This window comes from Mobula birostris, chromosome 25 (assembly GCF_030028105.1).
Source record: "Mobula birostris isolate sMobBir1 chromosome 25, sMobBir1.hap1, whole genome shotgun sequence".
In the NCBI taxonomy this organism is placed as follows: Eukaryota; Metazoa; Chordata; class Chondrichthyes; order Myliobatiformes; family Myliobatidae; genus Mobula; species Mobula birostris.
Window position 1 is genome coordinate 39,943,599 of NC_092394.1, and position 23,269 is coordinate 39,966,867.

General features: G+C 40.1%; 1 protein-coding gene across 1 annotated transcript in view; it reads left to right on the forward strand.

The window, feature by feature from the left end:
• The first annotated feature begins 794 nt into the window (after nt 1-794).
• The window catches only part of baz1b (bromodomain adjacent to zinc finger domain, 1B), an 86,520-nt gene continuing 64,045 nt past the window's right edge, over nt 795-23,269 (forward strand). Inside the window, exons 1-6 of the mRNA XM_072243572.1 lie at nt 795-1,125; nt 6,980-7,096; nt 11,920-12,064; nt 13,419-13,623; nt 18,370-18,491; nt 18,940-19,137. Coding sequence (XP_072099673.1) covers nt 1,010-1,125; nt 6,980-7,096; nt 11,920-12,064; nt 13,419-13,623; nt 18,370-18,491; nt 18,940-19,137 — 903 coding nt within the window. The 5' untranslated portion in view covers nt 795-1,009. The remainder of the gene's footprint in view (nt 1,126-6,979; nt 7,097-11,919; nt 12,065-13,418; nt 13,624-18,369; nt 18,492-18,939; nt 19,138-23,269) is intronic.

Consider the following 23,269-nt stretch of genomic DNA (forward strand, 5'->3'; position numbering starts at 1 on the left):
AGAAAACATAGTGGTTTCTCAGGAGAATGATCGATTTCCAAAAGTCATAGGAGCAGGAACAGGCCATTCGGCCCATCGAGTCTGCTCTGTTTCGGAGCTTTATTTCAGAGAAAAATACTATTTAAGAATAAATCCATTCTTCGGTACGTCGTCAACAAAAATTTCGTTCTGCTTCAGCTCTAGGCAATGCGTATGTGTGTTATTTTACACTTCTTACTGTTTTTACCTGGCTCTAAATGCGGCCTAAACCATCGCTCCGATTTCCGCACCGTTACCTACCTTAAATACCATTGCAACCACACTTGCTGACATTGATTGATGATTTGCACAATCAATCAAAACGCCCGACGGGGCCATCAAGCGCAACTACGATTTGATAGATCGACCAGCAAACCAATCACAATTCAAAATGTCACCATTAAGCCCGCCCCTTAGACGCTTTCGTCCAATCGATCACCCGTCGTTAGGGTTCGCGGCGGCTTTATATTGTGCGTACATAAACAACCTTCCTTTAACAAAATCAAATACTATAATTCATAAAAATGATTACATATTACATCGAATGTAAGGTTTAAACAAGCTGAATTTAAATTGCATCCTTCCTTTCCGTCGCCGCTTACTCGATGGCCGTAACCTTTCACCTTCACACAAACCCGCGCCTGAACCGAAGCTGCAGGGATGATCGACAGCGGTATTATCCAACGAGAAGGCAGATCTTTTTTAAACTGGATGACGCGGTTTTCCAGACATCGAATGAAAGCGCGGGGCGGGCGGGTGCTTCCGGCAGTGGGGTAGACTGCGCGGCGGCGGGAGGTGAGGAGCTGCCGGTGAGGAGCGGCGCCGCTGTGGAATCCCGCCATTTTTGAACTCTCGAGTTGAAGCGGAGCGACGGGCTCTCCCCTTTGGACCATTCCCGTTACTGCAGTGCGAACGGCGGGATTGGATAGGCCTCGATCGCCCGGCCCATCTCCTACGGAGCCGGCCAACCGGCCGGCGCCCACATAGGACCATGGCGCCGCTGCTGGGCAGGAAGCCATTCCCGCTGGCGAAGCCGCTTACCGACATAACGTCAGAGGAGACAATCTACGTGATCGAGCACAGCGGCGAGGGATTCCGGAGCAACGAGTATCCTTAGATTGCGGAGACACCGGATGTCGGTGTTGGGGCAGGGACGGCATCCATCTCCCCAGGGACCCTGTCTGGGCTCGGGGCAGGAGCTGATGTTATTCCTGCTGCTGGCCGAGCAAGAGTCGGAGCAGCTGTGGCGAGGGCGGCACTGATTGAGCGTCCTGTCATGCTGTCTGTCAGGCATCGTACCCCAGCCCCGATCCGTTTCGTGGCCCTGCTAAGCGACTTCAGACTCTCTTGTTTTTAACTCCACAAGTTCGTCATTGCCGAGAGGCCCAGTTGGGACCGTCTGGGCCTACTCGCCGATGCCTTTTCGCTGGGATCCCAGAGGAGCCTGAATGTCAGGCTCCAACCTGGTCTCAAAATCACTCTAAGTAGAATGGTGTTCACGTTCGAACAGATTTTTACAGCGTTCAAGGATTGGTTCATCGTTTTCTTCCATATTGCGAATGTTGCCCTGACAGTTTCTAAGAACAATCTCTATAGTTTCCACATTTTCTCTGCCATATTAAAGATCATTATGAATTTGTATATCAGTAGCTCCGTGCAGAAAGGCTGAAGATATTTCAGTTTTAAGGAAAAATCAAAGCCCATCGATGCTCAGTAACTGAACACTTGAGGATTACAATAAGGACTATAAAACAAAGGGCTGGAAATACTTAACTGCTAAAATATTAACCCCGTTGCTGTCTCCACAGAATGTAGCTATGGCGATAAGATTTTTGCTAAGTACTTCCAGCACTTTGTTCTTAATTCACCATCCCAGGATGTGGAGGTTTTATATAATTATCACTTACCTTAAGGGATTTTTGCCTGAAATGTTAAATGGTGTGCAACCTTTTGGGTGTCAATGGCCTTGAGGCTTTATGACTGTAGAGCTTTAATGTTGCTATTTTTATCTATCAAAGGAGTTTCAAAGTAGATTTTCAAGAAAGCCGTGAAGCGTTATGCAATTACTAGAATTGGCAGTACGTTTTTTTGTTTGGAGAACTCTCAATTTGATCCTGGCAATTTATTTTGATCTTGGGTATATCAACGATTTTAATTAAGGCATCTTAAAATATAAGGGTATGCCTTTTGTGTTTGATTTGCTGAATGCTCAGCTATTTTCCACATCAATTGCTGAAGGTTCTTTTTGATTTTGGGCAAGGGGGTTTTAGGAGAATATGTAGAATCGAGTTAAATTACTTCAAATAGATTTTTTTAACTTTAGATTTTGTAAAAGGCCATCTTTAGATTCCTCCTTAAGTGGTTGCTATGGTTATGCCCACTCTATTTATGTCATCTTAGATTTCAGGACTATATAGGTTTGTGCAATGTGCCCAATGGAACACATTGCATTTACAGAAGTTCAGCCACTTATGTAACCTGGTGAAACAAAGCATCTTTTGTATCACTGTCACAATTGCAAATTTAGGGTTGGAAAAGATTTTTTTGAGGAAGAAAACATTTCAAGTACGATTAAAATAGGGCCTTCTAGAGATTGTATAACTTGTAGTTTTCTAAAGTTTGGACGCCTATGTTTTTAAAACTATGAACACAAGTTTATAGATGCACGTTAGGACTGCACTACAGTTTTATTTGTGTTTTTCCAGTTCTGGTAAAGGTTGAGAAGATCTATTGACTTCTTGTTCATAGCTTTGGTTCCTGTTTCTCGTGGCAATTACACAGTAATGAAAATGTTTGTAGAGTGGTAGAGGCTTTGTCACCTGAGAAGGAAAATGTTTTAAACCTGTGTTGGTGATCTTGTAATTAGTCCCAGCTTGTTTACAAATGGTAGTAACTGGTGTTGATGTGCACAGATTCACTGTAGTTTTGTGGGCTGCACTGTATTTTATGTTGCTTGTACTAACCTATATGGAGGTTCATCCAGGCTCTGTGCAGTAGAGGCATCCTGCTAATAGAATGGGTCCCCTACTTCAGTAACTTAATCATTGGATTCTGAGCTCCTGGCCTAGAATTCTTTGATGGCATTGCAATTTAGCTAGTTTAATTTAAGATACTGTAAAATAACTTGTGTTGAACCAAGTTGAAAATGAACCAATTAGGCCAACACTTAAGAATATTAAATAGTAACTACTAGAAAAGATGCAGTGGAATTTTGGGAAATGATCTTTGAGTGTCCTGTTGAATTTATGACTTGTGGTTATATAAATTTGACTTATATTTCTGTGTTCAAACTTGAATTAATATCAGGTTATTTCAGTGATAATTTTTTTTATTTCCTTTAAATGATGGGTTACTGAGCTTTTAAATACAAGTGGATTCTGGTTAATTGGGACACATCAGGACCAGTACATTTTGGCCCAGTTAACTGAAGTTTTATGGAAATTCTTAAAATGATATATAATAAAAGACCAACTACTATTTAACTGAGTAACGCAATACATATTTAAATGAAATACAGAACAAATTATAACATGACCAATATTACTATGGTACTATAAAACTGTATTAGTTCTTGAAGGAGGAAATCATCCAGTGTACGCTGCCATGTTCTTTTGACTAAATGAACAAAATCAGTGCAGACAGAGTGCAGGTAGCCTTCAATACAATGCTTTTGATTATTGCATTTGTAACATGAAGGGTTAACACTTTATGGTTGAAAGCCGCCTCCTTCATGCTGGTTGCTGATTGGCCCATTCAAAGGATTCGGCAGCTTTATCCCTTTGGCTGACTTGCATGTCACGGCACCGGCTTCCATTTCCGAGGTGTATGAGAATAGATGCTAGAGCCATAGTCTCCCTTTGCTAGGGGTTCCCCTTCAGACTGAGTCGCAACCAGGGCTGAAGGACCATTACATCAATGAACTGCAGAAAGGAGGGCCCGAGCACACACGTAACTAAGTACCTGTTTGTTGAATGTTCAATGTTGTGGTTGTGTAACTTGGGGAGACTTAAAGTACAAGCTTCAGTTAGAAGTGTTATTGAATGTTTACTGTCGTAGTTTTGCAACTTAGGGGGCTTAGATAAGTGCTTGTTTGACTTGGATGCTTGGTTGAGTGTCTCACTGTTTGTAAATAGATAGTTAACGAGTTTACTGGCTATCAGTGTCTTCTGTCCCACTTACCGAATAGGTTAATCTGCTCCTGCGTAACACTTGGCATGGTCGGCAGGATTCAGTGAGTGTAACAGGAGTTTAAAATGTTCAGTGGTAAGCATGTGAGAGAACCTGCCCACCCCCATGAAGAGTGCCAAGTCATCCCGGGGTGGGCTAGCAACTGTGCTGGGTTCGGCGGCCTCACTAATCTACTGGTAGGCCATGATGTACTGGAGGATTATAAATAGTTAATGTGCTTGCTCGCGGTTAGTAGCTTCTGTCTCACTTCCTGTGTCCATGAATCTGCTTCCATGTTAAAGAATCCCCCAGATCTTCATTTTTGTTGTAATGTTCAAGATGATTGTTGAGATCTTCAAATTCTTCTTAGTTCCTAGCTTTTGGAAGTAGTGATATCCCTTCATTTTCATCCCTGGCCATTTCTCGCACCTCCAAGCCTGAAACCACTGTGAGTAAAGCAGTTCTGAATTGTCTTGCTGCTTATTCCCTACTAGCTATTAGTAACAAAAATCACTGCTTTTTGAACACAGACACAAGTAACTGCTGCTATTTAATTATTTTTTGTTCTTCAAGAGTTGTCCCAAATAAGCGGCTACCCCAATGAACCAGAATCCACTGTATTTGTATCTTTTTAAATATTCATTTGGTGATGTCAGTGCACCCCATGCTTTATTGTCGTACTTATTGAAGGTTGGTAAAAAGTTAGTACATTGTTGTTACTAAACATCTTTAGCATATTACTAAAGAAAATGTATCTAAAAATCACAGTTTTTAATTTCAGTATCTGTTATGTTGCAAATAATTTTCACCCACATTTTGTGAAACTCCCAAAACTTAATGAAAGTTTGGAAGTTTACAAGCTACAATCAAACTGCGTTGTGCTAATCAGGTCTTCTCTCCCTCTCCCACTGGCCCAAGCAGATGTTGCCATCTGCCGACACTGCATACATAGGAGGCACCATCTCCAACATAGTGTAAGCTAAGCTGAGGACAAGTGTTTGACGTAAAGAGTTTTTTTTATATTTCTGATATTCAGTGATGTATGAAAAACTATTAACTATCACTTTAAGTAAATACTTAATATTAATTTTTAAAATATTAACTGTAAAACAAACTCTGGAGTAAATACAATGGTCATGGAGCAGAGCAACAGAGTAAGCCAAGAATAAACCTAAATTTGTCAGCAAGTCTTGAGATTTCCACATTTGAAAAATGTTATTTTGAAAGTTAAAAGTCACCCAATTTGGATAGCTGAAAGCCACAACTAATTGGAAAGATAGCATTTTGTCATTGTTGACCCAAATGTCGTTTGAAAGTTTTATATATTTTATTAAATCCCTGCTGTGGTCTTCAGGCTGTCGGAGCATTTTCTGTTTTGTAATGTGATTCAATGGCATTACCTGCTCGTGAGTATCACCTTGTGTGGAACTTTTAACCTGGTAACCTTTTATGCTACTGGGTATAATTGACCATTCTTGAGTCAAGTAGGTTTTTGGTGATGTTTTTGCGCTTCATAAGCAGTGTTAATACTATAGTCGACAGTTGAGAATTTTAAGGGACATCCGGGAAAATTTCAAACCACTTCTAGGTGTGTGGTTTCAAGTTATTATGAGTTTGTCACCAGTTCCATTGAATTCCCCCAGTCTATATAAAGTGGTGCACTTTGGATTTAATGGGAAGTAAAAGTGAATGGTTGACCTCTAATCCTTAGAGAAGCTTTGGATCTTTCATATCTGTAGGAACGTGCCAAATGGATTGATAGCAGAGCAGGAAGTAGGAGCAAAGTAAACTGAGAAAAGTGTGTAATGCAATATCTAGTGCAATATGCATTGCAGTGCAAATGTGATGAAAGCAGGATGCTTTACTGTACCATCACGATTCTAGTCTATTTGAGCAATGATGACTCGGGGTGTTGAAAGCTCAACCTGCAGGTCATTATGCTATTTTCCCTGGTAATTTTAATTGCAAAGCAGCCACAGATTTATGTCTGGAAGCTTTGGAAAAAAATAGGCCCTTTTATAAATCATATATCAATGTGCTTAATTGTAGCAGCGTTGAAATAATAATTATGTATTTCTTTATATATTGTCATCAGAGCTTGTTGATGAACAATTTGTGAATCAACAGCCAATAAGCTTGAATGTTTCTGGCTGCGCACTTATGGTTTTCATTAGTTCAAGTCGCTGTGTAGATGCAATGAGCACTCTATTTTGGGGATAACAATGACTTAATGGAATTATGTGGTCAGGTCTCATTGTTGAGTCCTGAAATTGCCTCATTAAAGCACAGTTTCATGTAGAAGTACTGCAATATAAAAAGGAAAATCTGAACAGGCATTGCATGCGTGAGGTTGCCAGTAGTTCAGTTAAGTAAAGTCAATTTTTCTTATTTTACATCCTGCATAATAATCATCTGAAATACTCTGATGGCTGGCAATGTTAGGAATTTCCAGGAACTGTATCTGCCCCATGGTTATAGGGCTAGAGTTTTTCAGTACTGATCATATTTCTGATTGAAATGCACCAATGTCAGTTCCAAATGAGCTCTGTCTGTAAGCATGCTTTTACAAGTAACTTTCAAGTTGTGAATGGATAAACTGGGGTTAAGTCCCAGCTGCAGTTGGTATGTTAAAAAAAAAATTAGAAAATTTTAAAGAGAAATTTGAGGAAAAGAAGCATGTTCAGATATGTGATATAGGGAACAGAAGTGTGAAAGTGCTAATGTCAGAACTTGCTTTTCAATGCTTCCATGCACAAACTAAATTTACTAATTATTTTCCTGAGCTCTTATTCAGAGAATATGAAAGTCGACTGTCTAGGTACGCAGAGCGAATCTGGACGTGTAAAAGTACGGGCAGCATTCAGCTCACTCACAAGGAGGCCTGGGAGGAGGAGCAGGAAGTAACTGAATTGTAAGTATATGGCAGATGCTTTCACACAAATTACAATTAATATAGTAGGAGAAATCTGACTCCACCTGTTGCTGCAGTAAGTTCTGTTAACCATTGCTAACAGTATGTAGTGGTTTCTTAACTGGTAACATCCTCTTAAGTGTTGTTGTGTTTGACAGATAATGAAAAAGGGTAGGGAGAAATATATTTTAATTTAGAGCACTGTTGCTGCTTGCTGTGTGTAAATTGACTGTGGGGTTTCATACATTAATGACAGCACAAACAAAAGTAAGCTTTTGGATGTGAAGCACTTTGGAGCATCCAGAGGTAATGAAGCTTATTTTAAAAATCCCCACACCCCTTCTATCTTACCTCTTTCTACTCTGCCCCAACCCTTCAATCGTCCATATTAGTTATATGCACATTTCATCTTTGTGAAGTATTGTGTCTAGATGTAATGTGACAAATTCTGATTAATCACAGGATTTGGGAATTGATGAAGATTGATACATACAAAATTATTGATGGTTTACCTTTTATTGCTAACTGTTAAACAGACTCACAGGATGGAAAGTTTTTAATTTATTACATCCTTAAATACAACATTACTAGGTTAATCTGGAATAGGAGCTGATTTGTGCCGTTTGTAGATTTGAAATATTGTACAAGTACTGGGGCATTGGTAACAGTGGCTGAACTGTTGTGCACTGCATGATGTGACTAGGGGGAGAAACTTGAGCCCATATGCATGCAGGTGGCTAGATATGGTCTTTGCACTTTATTGCAATCATCACATAAATTTAGGAAAGTCTCTAATATTGAGTGCAGTTTTGGAACATTGAAAAGAAGAGACATTCCCTTTGTTGCTCTAAATTAATTTCTTATCTGTGCTCCTTGTGTTTTTTAAATACAAGTTTGGCATCTCAGTGTTAATTTTCAGTATGCTGTTCCCTCTGTTAATTAGATGCAACTGAATTTAAACTGGTATAAATCATAAAATAATAACACAAGGTGACCATTAGCTTAATTTAGTCCATGCCCTTATGTGTAAAACACTGCTGTAAGTCCCTCTTCTTTATCCATCTCTTCCTCAAGTATTGATCCAATTTCATTTGAAAGCCATGATTGAATCTACGTCTACCGCTCATGTAGGCAGTTCATTCTAAATGATCAGGCAGCATCTCTAGGAAGAGGTACAGTCGACGTTTCAGGCTGAGACCCTTCGTCAGGACTAACTGAAAGAACAGCTAGTAATCTCTAACTAGCTCTTCTTTCAGTTAGTCCTGACGAAGGGTCTCGGCCCGAAAGGTGGACTGTACCTCTTCCTAGAGATGCTGCCTGGCCTGCGGCGTTCACCAGCAACTTTGAAGTGCGTTGCTTGAATTTCCAGCATCTGCAGAATTCCTTGTGTTTGCGTCATTCTAAATGAACTGTATTTGCTACAGTTATCCATCCTTCGCTTTGTAGAGTAAACACTGTAGACTCTGCCTCCTTGAAATAGCAGCCTCTGGCTCATCTTTGAGATCTTGATTATGTTACCACGTTAACTTGTATATTGCTGTATCCATCCTACCCCATCTTTGGTGCTCTTTAGACAGCCATTGATTTTGACTTAGATGAAGATTCTTGTCATGATTGATTTTTGATTGGTATTGTCCAAGGTGGAATCAGAGGCAGAATAGTGTGGATACCTTTTATCTTTAAGAAGAAAGATTAGGATGGATGGAGGAGTAGATAAAGTAATCATATTTAAAAATTAATGTAAAATCAGTGTTTCTGGAAGGAAATAGTTAACTCTGAATTTGATATATTTTTGTAGTTTAGAATAGCATGGATTCTTGTCGTCATGGAGATATTGCTTAAAGTGAGTGGATTAATTTAGAAAAGGAGACAATTGAATGTGTCAGTTTTGAGATACTGATTTCTCCTTTGGAGGAATAGGATGTAACATTTCAAAAATGATCAAGTGGTTTGCAATATAATAAAAATGCTGAAAGCAGAGCTAAATACTGCTGGAAGATCTCAGCTTGTTCAGCAGTGTTGGTAGGGAGTAGGGGGTGTATGAAGGAATTGTCAGTGTTTGGGCTGATACTCTGCATTAGACCTGAGTGGAAAAGGGTGATAGTCAGTATAAAGAGGAGGGGGTGATACAGGGACCAATCAGTGACAGCTGAACCAAGGAGGGCTGAAGGATGGCAGGCACATGGAGCCGGTGGGGGAGACGTGGGTGACCGGTGGATGTAGAGAAAGGAAGATTAAAAAGGTGTAATGGTGCCAGATGGGTGAGGTGAGAGTGAAGGTGGAGACAGTTGCTTGAGGGTGAAAAGAGGAAAAACAAAAGCTACCTTTGCTGGAATCTGAAATATAAGCAAGGTCATTACGGAAACTTTAGGTGAGAAATGAAGAGCAGATGGTAGAGGATATCTGGTAGATGAATGGTGGGTGGAATCAGGAGAGGGAGCAGGATGAAAATGGGTGATTGATTGGGGGGGTAGGCGGTAATGAATAGGTATGGGAGGACAAAGTAGATTGTAAGAAAGGAGAGAGGAACAGAGATTGGAAAATTTGATGTTAATAGCATTGGGTTGTTGAATACCCAGGTAGAATGTGAATATCAGAAGAACAGCAATTTCTTTTTGCTGCTTGTTTCATATACAAACCACCATTTGTGTGGAAAAAGTTTCCCCTTGAGACTCTTGGGCCAATTCAAAAATTTTAAATCTATTCTCTCTAGTTTTAGACACCCCTACCCAGGGGTAAAAGATTGGCCATCCTCCTTATCTGTACCCTTCATGATTTTGTATACTTTTGAAAGGTTTATGTAAATCTCAAGAAGCATTGCTTTGGGAGATTTGGGGAAAAAACATTCACATTGCTAGTATTCTCATCCCTAGTTTTTTCATCCCTAGTTATCCTTGTAGTGAATACAGTCAACAGTTCTGGGATATTGGCCCAGCACAAGTTGAGGAAGGACAGTATTTTGCAAGTCAGGATGCTGTGTAGTTCGGGGTAATACCTACAGATGATAGTCCCTTGTGTTCATTATCTTTATCCTTGTAGTGAGTAGAGATAATATTTTTGGGAGGTGTTACAATGAAAGCGTTGCTGAGTTTCTGCTATTCGTTTTACAAATTGTTCATGATGCGCTGGTTAAGAAAAGAGTAGTTATTTAAGATGGTATGTGAAGCACATTGAAGCTAGATGGCTTCGAGTTGCAGACGTCCATGTAATCTGAGACTATTGTGGCGCCTTTAAAAAATGGTGGAAAGGCATGGAATGTGAATCACTTAATGTAGCATTCATAACTTTTGATCTGCTTTTGTGGCTGTATTATTTATGTGTGCTAGTCCAGTTCAGAATCTGGTTAAGTTTCCCTCCTCATCCATGCTCCCAAACTCAGACTATTGATAGTGAAAGATTCAAGGTAATGCCTGTAAATGTTGGGGGAGATTGTTAGAATCTCTTGTTGAAGATGTTCAGTACTTTGCAATTATGTTCCATTAATGTTACTTGCTAATTTATTAGGTCAAATCCTGAATAAAGCTTCGCACTGGTGAGAAAGATATTGATAAATTTTACTTGATCAACTTCAACGTCTTTTATCAGTATACTGATTGATAGTAGGTTGCTAGTAATGACCAGGAGTGAATTTAGAGTTTTTGTTAAGATGTAGCTAAGCTATTTTCCACTTTCTAGTAGTAGAGAGCTTGGGGCAGCTGACAAGTGGTATGTTTGGATTTTGAACCATATTTGAAATGACAACTCTGCTTCTCCCAGGCAGCTTGGATGCTGTCTGATCTGAGTATTTCCAGTTTTTTTTGTTTTTATTTTAAGATGAATCATTCCCTTTTTAGATGAAGGTGTTAGCAAGCACTTTGTTTTTATAGTTTGTATTCACATTTCTGCTATTATTTGAGAATCATGGAGATGTTTTTTTTTTGTCATTAATTACAATTTCCACTGGTGTCCGTGAGTGAATATGGCAACACTGCAGAGCTTTAGTAGATTCTTTGAACGTGAATTTGGAGCTGTTTATGTAGCATTCAGTTTCTTCTTTCTGTCACGTACAGCACTGCATATTAGCTTCATCATAAGCCCTAACATTTACTTGTGCTTGGTGCTGCTTTTTATCATGTTCTTCTACATTGAGTTTAGGTTGGTCACTGCCATGAAGCTATAATATTACAGTGTCGGGACACAGCAGCTCCTGCAAACAACCGTCTGCTGCAATCTCAGTTTGCCACTTGTTATTTTGAGTCTTGATCAGTCCAATCAATGGTGGTGTTATCTTGCAACATTGTGCTGGTTTTTGCCATCAGCCAATTTGAGGATCTGTCTGCAGTTAATGCAAGGGTATTAACTTGATACCATAAACCTTTGTGGGATTGAGTTTCATCACTTTGGGCTATGTGAAAGGAGAATTCTGTGGATGCTGAAAATATAAAAGAAACGTAAAATGGTGAATGGTCCACAGATTTTTGGGCGGGGGAGGGAGGGAATGGATAACATTTCAGATCGACACCCTTCGTGACTGGGTTAGCTGAGCTGGGTCCATTTTTGTGTGGTCTGTTAAATGTATAGAAACAGTTGAAACCTGCAGCTGGTTGTTAATTTATCATCAGAGTGATTCTTCTGATGTAGTTCTTGCACATGTTGGATTCTAGATTTATCCCATTCCCTACTCATTTAAATTTCTCAAACTTATTACCCGTTTGTACAGTCAAGGCTCTTTAAAACTCAGGCTTCGCCATAATTTTTTGACCAATGGTTTTTAAACCCTTGGTAATATTTTTTAATGATGTTTAATAGTGACTTTTTAACCTTGTTCTGCTTTGTTGCTGCAGGCTAAAGGAGGAGTATCCAGTATGGTTTGAAAAGCCTGTATTGGAAATGGTTCATCATAGTACCTTGTCCTTGGACAAACTAGTTGACAAAACTTGGATGGAAATCATGACTAAGTTTGCTTTGGGAGAGCGGTGTGAATTCCAGGTTAGTTTTGGAATATGTAGAAACTTGTGTAATGGCCTGGTTCATATTTTTACTGTTATGCTGTATGTATTTCATTTGGCAGTTCTTTAAGAGCAGCTTGTTTTCAGCTTGTTTGGGTTATTGTTGAAGATGAAAGATAAGGAGAAATGTGTGCCATCCAATTATGATGGTCAAATTAAGGGGAGGTTTCTCTGGTGAGGGACACTAAGGTTCGGCTTGGCGCATTTGTTCGTCGGGGGACGAAGAGAGAAGACGCTGGGGAGAACCAGTCGTAGCGTACGATCTGGTGGGAGAGCCGGTTGTTCGAGATGGATTGTGAGTGATGTCTGGAAGGTGGTGTGGGCGTTCACACTGACTGAGGGCCCAGCGCACGAGTGACAGAGAAGTTCAAGAGGAGCTCCAACTTCTGCTCATTTGACTGTTAATTAAAATGGGCCCTTTTCTTTACTAACCCTTTAGCTAAGATTCATAAATATTCCTTTAATTGTATGCAATGTACTGTTTGTTGTTTTGTGGCACTAATTTGTAATAGGGTAGCAAATTACACAGCATCCGCACAAACCGGGGTTTGGGTGGGATCGAGCTGTCTCAATCTCACGAGTTTGCTGGGACTTGAGAGTGTCTTCCTTAGACTTGCATAGCCAATGAAACCAGGGTGTTTCCCTTGAAAAAATGTTTCTGGAATGGCTTAGAGTTGTAGCCAGAAATTTTGGCTATTATAGTTTTGGTGTTTTTTGCATTAATTGTTTTCCTGTGCACCATTGAAAATGGTACTTTCATGAAATTGGGTAGAACTGAGATTCCTCTAGATGTGCCAGAAATCACAGTGTGAGCTTTGTTTAAACAATATCTTTTAGAATGTAAAGCTGTACATTAGCAAAAATAATTATTTCTCAAATCATTTTAAGAGAAATACCAGAATTTGTTAACTCAGAACATTAACATAACTACACGGTCTTTAGGCAAAAAGATACATTTTTTAAAAAATTAAAGATGTTCATGAAATAGTGGCGAGAGTGTTTAATGCCTTTCATCTTTGGCTCAAAGTGTGTAATCTTATTTTTCTAAAATAATTTGGTTGTATTCGTATTTGGTTGTCATATGCTAATATAGGTGACCCCTATATTACAGCCATTTGATTAATGAAAGTTTGCCCTTACAAAATTCACAAATTGCTACCCACAAATTTAAGATGCAGAATAAAATTTACTTTTGTACGGAATTTACATGGGTGAAAAGATGATAGATAAATAATTTTGTTTCAACTAGAGACTCTTGACAGATGTGCAGATAACTCAGCTATGTGTTACAGAAAATAATGGCTGCTAAAAATAACTTGCTACTTTCCTATTAGGTTGGGGAAAACAAAATCCTTCCAGTGGTGGTGGTAAAAGTACATCCTCTGGAAATGAAACAAGAGTTATCTTCTGAGAAGAAAACTGAAGGATCGTGCAATTCACCTTCAAGTGACAAGGAGAACTCCAGTCAGGTGGCACAAGATAATAACCTTGGTCCAGAAGTCTGTATCAAAGTGGAGAGCAAGAGAGAAGGCAACACCAGTAGGTGCAACATTATTTGTATGGGTGAATGGGCAGGCACATGGAATTGATGTGAATATTCAGTCAATCATTCTGTATTAATGAGGGAATTCGTCCTTTCTTGCTGTATTTTTTTGTAATTGACTTATTAAACCTCCTTTCTCCCTTCCCCCCCCATTTTACTAATAATTCCACTCAATCTTCATGTTCAAGATCCTCGCAACTTGTATGTTTCCAAATTATAGCTTAATCTTTGCATTTGCACCGATTCCCCATGGCAATAAATACTCTACCCTACAAGATTTTCTTCAAACATAGAGCAGTACAGACCCTTTGGCCCACGATGTTGTGCCGACCTTTTGACCTACTCTAAGATCAGTTAACGCGCAGTAGCACATGCACGCATGTGTGCACGCCCACACTCCATTTTTCTTTCATTCATGCAACTACAGAACTACAGTTGCAAGATAAAGTTTTTGAACCCCTTGTTTTGGTTTTCTGCATTAACTACTCATGAAATGTGGTCAGATCTTCATCTAAGTCACAATCATAGACAAACACAATCTGCCTGAACTAATAACACACAAACAATTGTGCTACTTGTCAATACTGAGTACACCATTTAAACAATCACCGTCTAGGTTCAAAACCAGTATTTGAACTTCTGGGATAATGCCTTCTACATAACTTTGGAGTCTGGTGTTCCAATCAATGAGATGAGATTGGAGGTGTGGGTTGTAGAAGTGCTCTGCCCTATTTTTTTAAAAAAAGACTTGCAAAGTCAGGTTACTGACGGAGTCTGCTTTTCTCAAGAAAGACCTATTTATGTACACCATGCCTCGATCAAAATAACTTTCAGAGGATCTTAGAAGAACTCTAGAGATGCAGGAAGCTGGAAAAGGTTATAAAAACATTTCCAAAGACCTGAGTGTTCATCAGTCCAAGTAAGAGGAATTTTCTACAAATGGAGGAAACCTAGTACTGTTGAATACTGCAAAGATCACACCAAAAGCACAGCATTCAATGCTGAAGGAGGTGAAAAAGAACCCAAGGGTAACAGCAAAAGACGTGTAGAAATCTCTAGAACTTGCTGAAGTCTTTGTTTATGTGTCCACTATAAGAAAAACACTGAATAAGAATGCTGTTCATGGAAGGACAGCATGGAAGAAACTACTGCTCTCCAAAACAAAAAAAAGTTGCTGCACGTCTCGGGTTTGCAAAAGACCACTTGGATGTTCCATAACGCTTCCAGGACAATGTTCTGTGAACAGATGAGACAGAAGTTGAATTTTTTTTGTCAGAAGTGCGGAGTGCTATGTTTGGAGAAAAAAGGGCACGGCACACCAACACAGAAACCTCATCCTAATTGAAGTATGGTGGAAGATGCATCATGGCTTGGGGCTGCTTTGCTGCCTCAAGGCTTGGACTGCTTGCAGTCATTGAGGGAACAATGAATTGAAAATTGTATCAAGACATTTTTACAGGAGAATGTCAGTGTAGTAGTCTGTCACCTGAAGCTTAATACAAGATGCAACAAAACAATGATCCAAAAGACAAGAGTAAACTAACAACAGAATGGTATAAAAAGAAGGAAATTCTTGTTTTGGAATGACCAAGTCAGAGTCATGACCTGAAGAGGGCTGTTCATGCACGATATCCCAGAAATATTGATGAACTGAAACAGTTTTGTATGGCGGAATGGTCTAAAATTTCTCCTCGCCATTGTGCAAGTCCAATCAGCAGCTACAGGAAATGTTTTGTTGGGGGTTAATGCTGCTAAAAGAGATTCTGCCAGTTATTAATTGCAAGGATTCACATACTCGGCCTTGGCTGTGAATGATTAAACAATATATTTAATATAGTCATGAAAAGTACAATTATATGTTATTAGTTTAGATAGATGGTGTTTGTCTATTATTGTGACTTAGATAGAGATCAGACCACATTTTATAAGTAACTATTGCAGAAAACCAGTTATGGTAAAGGGTTCACAAACTTTTTCTTGCAACTATATCTCTGAAATTTCTCCCTATCATCTTTTGATAACTTTAAAATTATGCCCTTTTGTATTAGGCATTTCTGCCCTAGAAAGGTCCCTGGCTGTTCACTCTATTTTTGCGTCTTCTACACCACTAATCCACAAGTTCTGTGTGGTTTGCATATTTATTCAGCTGCCATGTCTTACTATTTGACTACTTTCTTTTAACCCTGCCCTTGTTATCTCTTCCAATTCCAAATGAAACTCTTATCATATTTTCAAACAGCTGTTGCAGTCTTTCTCATGTCAAAACATTCAATATGTTGAGTAGGACCATTGGAGATCTTTGAAAATGGGAAAGTTTACTATCAAGTTCTCCACCCTTGATGCTGGAGAGGTTGAAATGACAGGCAAACTGAATAAGTATTTTGCGTCAGCCTTCACTATAGAAGAAGTTCATGTCTGAACTACTGGTGTCAGGGGCAGTAGTGAGTGTAATTGCTATTACTAAGGGGAAGGTCCTTGAAAAGCTAAAAGGTCTGAAGGTAGGTAAGTCCCCTGGACCAGATGGCTTCCAGGGAAAAGCTTGCCTGAGAAATCTTTTGGAATTCTTTGGGGAAATAATAAGCAGGATGGAAAAGGAGAGTCAGTGGATGTTGTTTACTTGGATTTTCAGAAGGCCTTTGACAAGGTGCTATAGATGAGGCTGCTAAATGAGATAGGAGCCTACATTTTTACAGGGAAAATGTGAGCATGGACAGAGGATTGGCTGACTGAAAGGATGCAAAGAGTGGGAATAAAGTGGCCTTTTCTTGTTGGCTGCCTATGACTAGAGAGGTTCCATGGAGATTGGTATTGAGTCCACTGCTTTTCACGTTATACATTAAAGATCTGGGTGATAGAATGGATGGCTCTGTGGCCAAATTTCTGGATGATATTAAGATAGGTGGAGGGGCAGATAGTGTTGAGGAAGCAAGTTTGTAGAAGAACCTGAACGGATGAGGAGAATGGGCAGAGAAGTGGCAGATGGAATATATTGTAGAGAAGTGTATGGTCATGCACTTTGCTGGAAGGAATAAAGACATATGACATTTTGAGAGTGGGAGCAAATTCGGAAATCGGTAGTGCAAAGGGACTTGGTGGGGGGGTTGGTACTAGTGCAGTGTTCCGTAAAGATTAACTTGGAGGTTGATGAAAGCAAATACAATGTTAGCATTCATTTTGAGAGGACTAGTGTATAAGAATAATGATGTCATTCTGAGGCTTTATAAAGCATTAATCAAACCGCAGTTGGAGTACTTTGAGCAATTTTGGGTGCCATATCTGAGAAAGGATGTGCTTGGCATTGGAGAAGGTCCAGAGGAGGCTTCTGAGAATAATCCAGGGAGAGAAAGGGTTGATGGATGCAATGTGTTTGATGGCTCTGGGCATGTACTCAGTGGAGTTTAGAAGAATGGGGGAGGTGGTGTCTCATTGAAACCTACCAAATACTGGAAGGCCTAGGTAGATTAGATATGGAGAGGATGCTTCCAATAGTGGGAGAGTCAGGAACAAAGGGCCTCAAAATAGATATGAAGAAGAATTTCTGCAGCCAGAAGGTAGTAAATCTGCGGAATTAGTTTCCTCAGATGTCTGTGGAAGCTAAGTCATTGGGTATATTTAAAGAGAAGGTTGATAGGTTCTGAATTAGTAATGGTATCAGTGATTACAGGGAAGAGGCAGGAGAATGGAGTTGAGAGGGAAAATAAATCAATCCTGATTGAATGGCAGGATAGCCTAATTTTGCTTCTGTATCATTTGGTCTTGTCTTTGGTGCAACAAATTATTGATTGATCCTTAAAATACTGTACAATTTGGTTTCTTTATGAAGTGGATACAGAGATATTTCCTGCAATTGCATGAAAGGCAGAGAGTAGTTGTCTTGAAGAGGGGCTGCAGCTCTTTAATTGGAGTAAAATACTGGGGGGGGGGCTTGAATTTTTTTTTAAAGAAATACTTACAAAGGATTCTGTAACCTAGAGGTTATAAAATTAAAATCATAAAAACAGTTGTGATTGGCATAATTTTTTTGCACAACTGATGAATCTTAGAATGCCCTGGCAGAAAATGTGGGGTAAGAAAGAAGATGGTGTTTTTTTTTTCCCCCTCTAAGAAATACGTGGATAAATATTTCTAACGGTTTTAAAATTTTAAAAAAGTAGAAGGGCAGGGAATTATCACTAAATGAAAAAAAAAAATCAAGATCTACAGAAACTGGATTTATCCCTTCTGTTGTAAAATCCAAGGACAGGGAAACTGCTGAACTTGAAAAACAGGCAAAAGTTAACCTGGCTGTTTGAGAATTTTTGCAATTGCAGTGGTATTTATTCCAAATTATGGTTCATGAACTTTAAACGAGTCCTCCTAAGGAGAAGGATTTTTTGAATTTCCCAAAGTCCAATTGTAGTTAAGTGGAAGATTGAAAAATAAGTTGCAGCAAGGAGTAAAATGAGAACATCTTGAGTTTTTAAAGGTACTTCAGCGATAACTGCCATGAAATGGTGTTTCTGACTGAAGAGGCATTTGACTTGTCAGTTAATAGGGCATTTCTACTCGTGTAATGTAATTATTGCGTGCTGAACAACATTGTACAATTCTACAAATCTTCCATGCAATGTTTTTAATGCTTTTCTACTGGCTTTCCTCCTTATTGAGTGTGATTGGTTTTTGCATACAGTAACCAGTCTATTGCTTGATTGAATTGAAACAGAACAGGCGGCAGTGTAATATAAATGTATTTTGCTGGTCAGGTGACAGAGCTCGTCGATCACCACGGAAGTTACCTACAAGCCTCAAGAAAGAAGAGAAGAAATGGGTTCACCCAAAATTCCTACCCTACAAATATGATGTAAAACTGCTGGAAGAGGATAAAGTAAGAGACAAGACAGACTTCTTAATTGGGTTTCTTTGATCAGCAATTTTTTTTACAACCTGAGAGTAGTGAGATGTTTTCACAGGAAATGTTTCCCCAGCTTAGAGCCAGCTAGACAGTTGCAAGAATACGTGACATTGGATGATACAGTGCCTTGGAAAAAGTATTCTGCCCCCAGAGCTATTTTACTGTCTCATTTTCTAAATAGAAAATGTATTGAAGTTGGATTTTTTTGAGCTAATCTAAAAAACATTGTACATCATGTCAAATCAAAAGAAAAATTCCAAAACCTGTCAACAGTTTACTAACAATTAAAAACCAAAATTATGAGGCTGAAAAAAAGTTTTCATATCCTTTGTAATTACTACACTAACTTTGCTCAGGTGCAACATATGGGTATTGCCTTACCAGCTCACCGAATATGTTAATGTTCTTCTCATCGTTCTAGATTATAAGTAATGTTCCAACTGAAAGTCTCATCCGCTCGGAGCGGCCACCAAACAAAGAAATCCTGCGCTATTTCATCAGGCATAACTCGATGCGAATGGGGATGGGTGAAAATGCACCCTGGGTGGTGGAAGACAAACTTGTGGAGAAATATTCTTTGCCCAGTAAATTCAGTGACTTCCTGCTGTCTCCATACAAGGTAACAATTTTTATTTCACTAAAATAAAAATAAAAAAGGATGAATTTTGTGCTTCAAATGCTAGTATCTATCATTATTTTGTTTATTTCCAGTTCAGACATGTAGGCAGATCCAAAGTAAAGCTCCTTGCACTTTTAATGCAGGGGTCCCCAACCTTTTTTGCACTGCGGACGGGTTTCATTTTGACAATATTCTTGCAGACCAGCCGACTGGGGGTGGGGGCGGGGGGGGAAGATGGTTGCCAATGGACAAGAGTAGCAGTCAAATACATTGTGTTTACCTCGAGAAAGACTACAATGACCATGAAGCCTTGTGCGGGCACCATGCCCATGCGTGTACGTGCCGTTTTTTTACTACAAATTGTTTTTGGCGATTCTGTTCGGGGGGGGGGTAATCACAACCGGAATATCGGTACTAAGTGGCTAATACACTATTTATCTAACAAATTTAATATTAAACACACAGCACGTATTTTCCTCGCATGAATATAGTGATAAGTCAATTATCAGGGGAGGTCGGGAGCTTGAAGTAAGTGTTGAGCGAACTTCCAGTAGAAATGGCGGAAGCAGGTTCGATATTATCATTTAAGGTTAAATTGGATAGGTATATGGACAGGAAAGGAATGGAGGGTTATAGGCTGAGTGCAGGTCAGTGGGGCTAGGTGAGAGTAGCGTTCGGCATGGACTAGAAGGGCCGAGATCGCCTGTTTCCGTGCTGTAATTGTTATATGGTTATATAAGTAAGTCAATAGCATCATAAAGTTTGGATATAAAACGCACAGCACATATTTTCCCCGTATGAACATATAAAATCATTGCAACGCACCAATATTGCTGAATCAGTGGGAGCCCTGGGCTTGTTTTCCTGAAACAAGACGGTCCTATCGAGGGGTGATGGGAGACAGCGATACTCGAAGGGGGTTCCTTATGTCCGGTCTATTCTGCAATTTAGTTTTTGTTACATTCATTGCAGAGATATGTTGGAAATGGAAGCAACGTTTTCAGTGCTTCAGTGGCTATCTCAGGATATTCAGCCTTGACTTTGATCCAGAATGCCGGCAGAGATGTTATGTCAAACGTACTTTTCAGCCCGCTGTCATTTGCAAGCTGGAGGAGTTGATCTCCTTCCCGCACTGACATGGATGACGCGCGTGTAATGACCTCGTGTGTGTTCAAACTCAACAGGGTGTGACAGGGAATGAGGAAAGGCGCAGCTGACTTCTATCGCCAAATCATATCGTTTCCTCGCAGCCCGGTAGCACATGCCTTGCGGCCCAGTGGTTGTGGACCACTGTTTTAATGAGCTAGCTTAGCTGCATTTGAGCACATTTCATCATTTTCTCTTAACTGACTTTTCATGTCCATGTAGTATCTGAATTGTGCTTTGGGCTATATACCTGAAATAAGTTGTGTATTTTCCACCTCTGGACTTCAACCTGTAAAAATGTAAATGGCAGATGGAGTAAAACCTGAAAAAATGTGAAGTGATTCATTTTGGGAGGTTGAATTAGAAATCTTAAGTAAAGCTTAATGGCAGGATTCTTGGTAGTGCGGGCGGGATAGGGGGATCTTGGGCTTCATATCCATAGATCCCTCAGAGTTGCAGTGCAAGTTGATAGGGTTGTTGGGAAAGCATATGATGCATTGGCCTTCATTAGTCGGGGGAGGGGGGAGTGGGATTGAGTTAAGACCTGAGAGGTAACTGGCTGCTTCTGCCCCTCATTATCCTCATACTTCAACTCCATTTTATTCCCTTTGGTTTAGACTCTTCCCACCTACGCTCTATGACACTTCACATGCTCTTGATCTCTTCAACAAATTCCAATTCCCTGGCCCTGACTGCCTCATTTTCTTTTTCTTTTCTTTTTATTTTTAAATACTTCATTTTCAAAATTTTCAGAAAAAATCAACAAAAACATACCAGCTCAGACATGTATAAAAAAGAAATAAGCAAAAAAAAAAGACAACATTAGAGGGATGCCTGTTGTACAAAGTACTCAAAAATACTAAACATTAAATCTCAAATGAGGGCCGTGAGAGATCAGCTGGGGGGAAATTGCTCATCTGCCCCGGCCTCGTTCAGGTAGGCAAGAAATGGATCCCAGATAGCCGAAAAATTTTTTAATTGAATTGGTTCTCAAGAACCTAAGTTTCTCCATCTGTATGACTGAGATCATATCAGCCATCCATCTCCGAAAGGAAGGGGGAGAAGGTGATTTCCATTCCCTCCAGGTAAGTCTTTTGGCAGCAATCATCCCCAGCTTCAGAGACTGTTGTATGGCTGCAGGGAAACAAATAGTAGATTGTGAGCAGCCAAATATAGCAAGACCTGCTTCCAAGGGGAAGGATCTTTTATGGGCCTTTGAGTACCAGTCAAATATTTTGGACCGAAATCCAATCAGTAATGGGCAAAACCAAAAGGTGTGTGATAACGTGGCTTCCGTCCCGTGTCATCTATCACACATTGGCGAGACAGAAGGGTAAATCCTGTGCAATCTAAGTTTAGAGTAATGGAGATGGTGGACAACTTTAAACTGGATCAGTTGGTGCCTGCTGTTAACAGAGCAAGCCTGTATCATAGACAAACACTTATCCCAGGCAGCTTCAGATAATTTGATGCCCAACTCCTCTCTCCAGGCGTCTCTAATCTTCACAGTAGAGGCTACAGTGCAATTATCAAACTAACGTACAAACTTAGAAACGAGATGCCTGGAGTCAGGAGGGTTCTTTAAAATATCAAAAAACATATGTTTCCCTGGAAGGATTTCAAAATTACAAATCTTAGATTGAATGTAGTGTCTAATTTGCAAACAATGAAAAAAGTGCGAATCAGGCAGCTCAAATTTCTCTTTCAGCAGACTGAATGTTGCAAACCGTCCTTCTATGTACAGGTCTTCAATAGAAACTAGACCCTTCTCCCTCCAAACATGGTACATTTTATCTGACCATGAGAGTAGAAAGGAGTGATTGAAACAGATTGGTGTTTGTACAGAGCTCTCTGGTAAATTCAGAACACTCCTAACCTGATTTAGAATTCTGACAGAATTTTTCAAAACAGAACTCAAACTTTTTGAAGTCCCAGGCTTCTCTAACTTGGAGAACAGCGTGGCTGGCAAGGAGGAATTGACAACAGACTTAGACTCCCTACATAGCCACAAGGGAGCCCCAGGGACTAGGTTATCTGGAGCCCCCTGTTGCCAAAACATTAAAGCCCTAGCATTGACAGCCCAATAATAGTGCTGACTATCTCATTTTCACCATGAATGTCCAGTCCCTGTACACTTCTTCCCTCCATCAAGAAGGTCTTAAAGCTCCTTGTTTCTTTCTTGACAAAAGAGCCCATCAGTTCCCCTTCCATCACCACACTCTTCTTATCTGGCAGAACTGGTCTTCAACTTCAATAATTTCTCCATTGGCTCTGCCCACTTACTCCAAATTCATGGGGTAGCTATTTGTACCTGAGTGGGCCCCAGCTATGCCTCCCTTTTCATTGGCTGTGTGAAGCAATTCATGCTCCAATCCTTCCCTAGCAGCGCTCCCCACTTCTTTCTGCGCTACATTGACTACTGTATTGGTGCTGCTGCATGCATGCTGAGCTCATCAATTTCATGAACTTTTGCCTCCAACTTCAACCCTGCCCATAAATTCACTTGGTCCATTTCTGACGCCTCTCTCTCCTTTCTTGATCTCTTTCTGGAGGAGGCTTTCCTTTCCAGGACATCAAAAATGTCCTCCTTCAAAGAACAGGAGTTCCTTTCCTCCACCATTGATGCTGCCGTCACCCACATCTCCCATTTCTCAGACATCTGGCTGACCTCATCTTCCTGCCTCTTCATAGGGATAGAGTTCCTCTTGTCCTCACCTACAACTAAAGACATCTTTAGCTCTCCTCTCCCCATTCTCTGAATTTTGCAGGGATCTGTGATTTCCTTGAACATTTGTCCCTCTCCCCTCCTGGCACATATTGTTGCAAGTGCCAAAAATGCTACACCTGCCCATTCACCTTGTCCCTCACTGCCATTCAGGGCCCCATACAGTCCTTCTAGGTGAGGCAACACTTCAGCTGCAAATCTTTTGGGGCCAGGAGGTGTTCCTGATGGGGCCTCCTCTGCATTGGAGACACCAGATGTAAA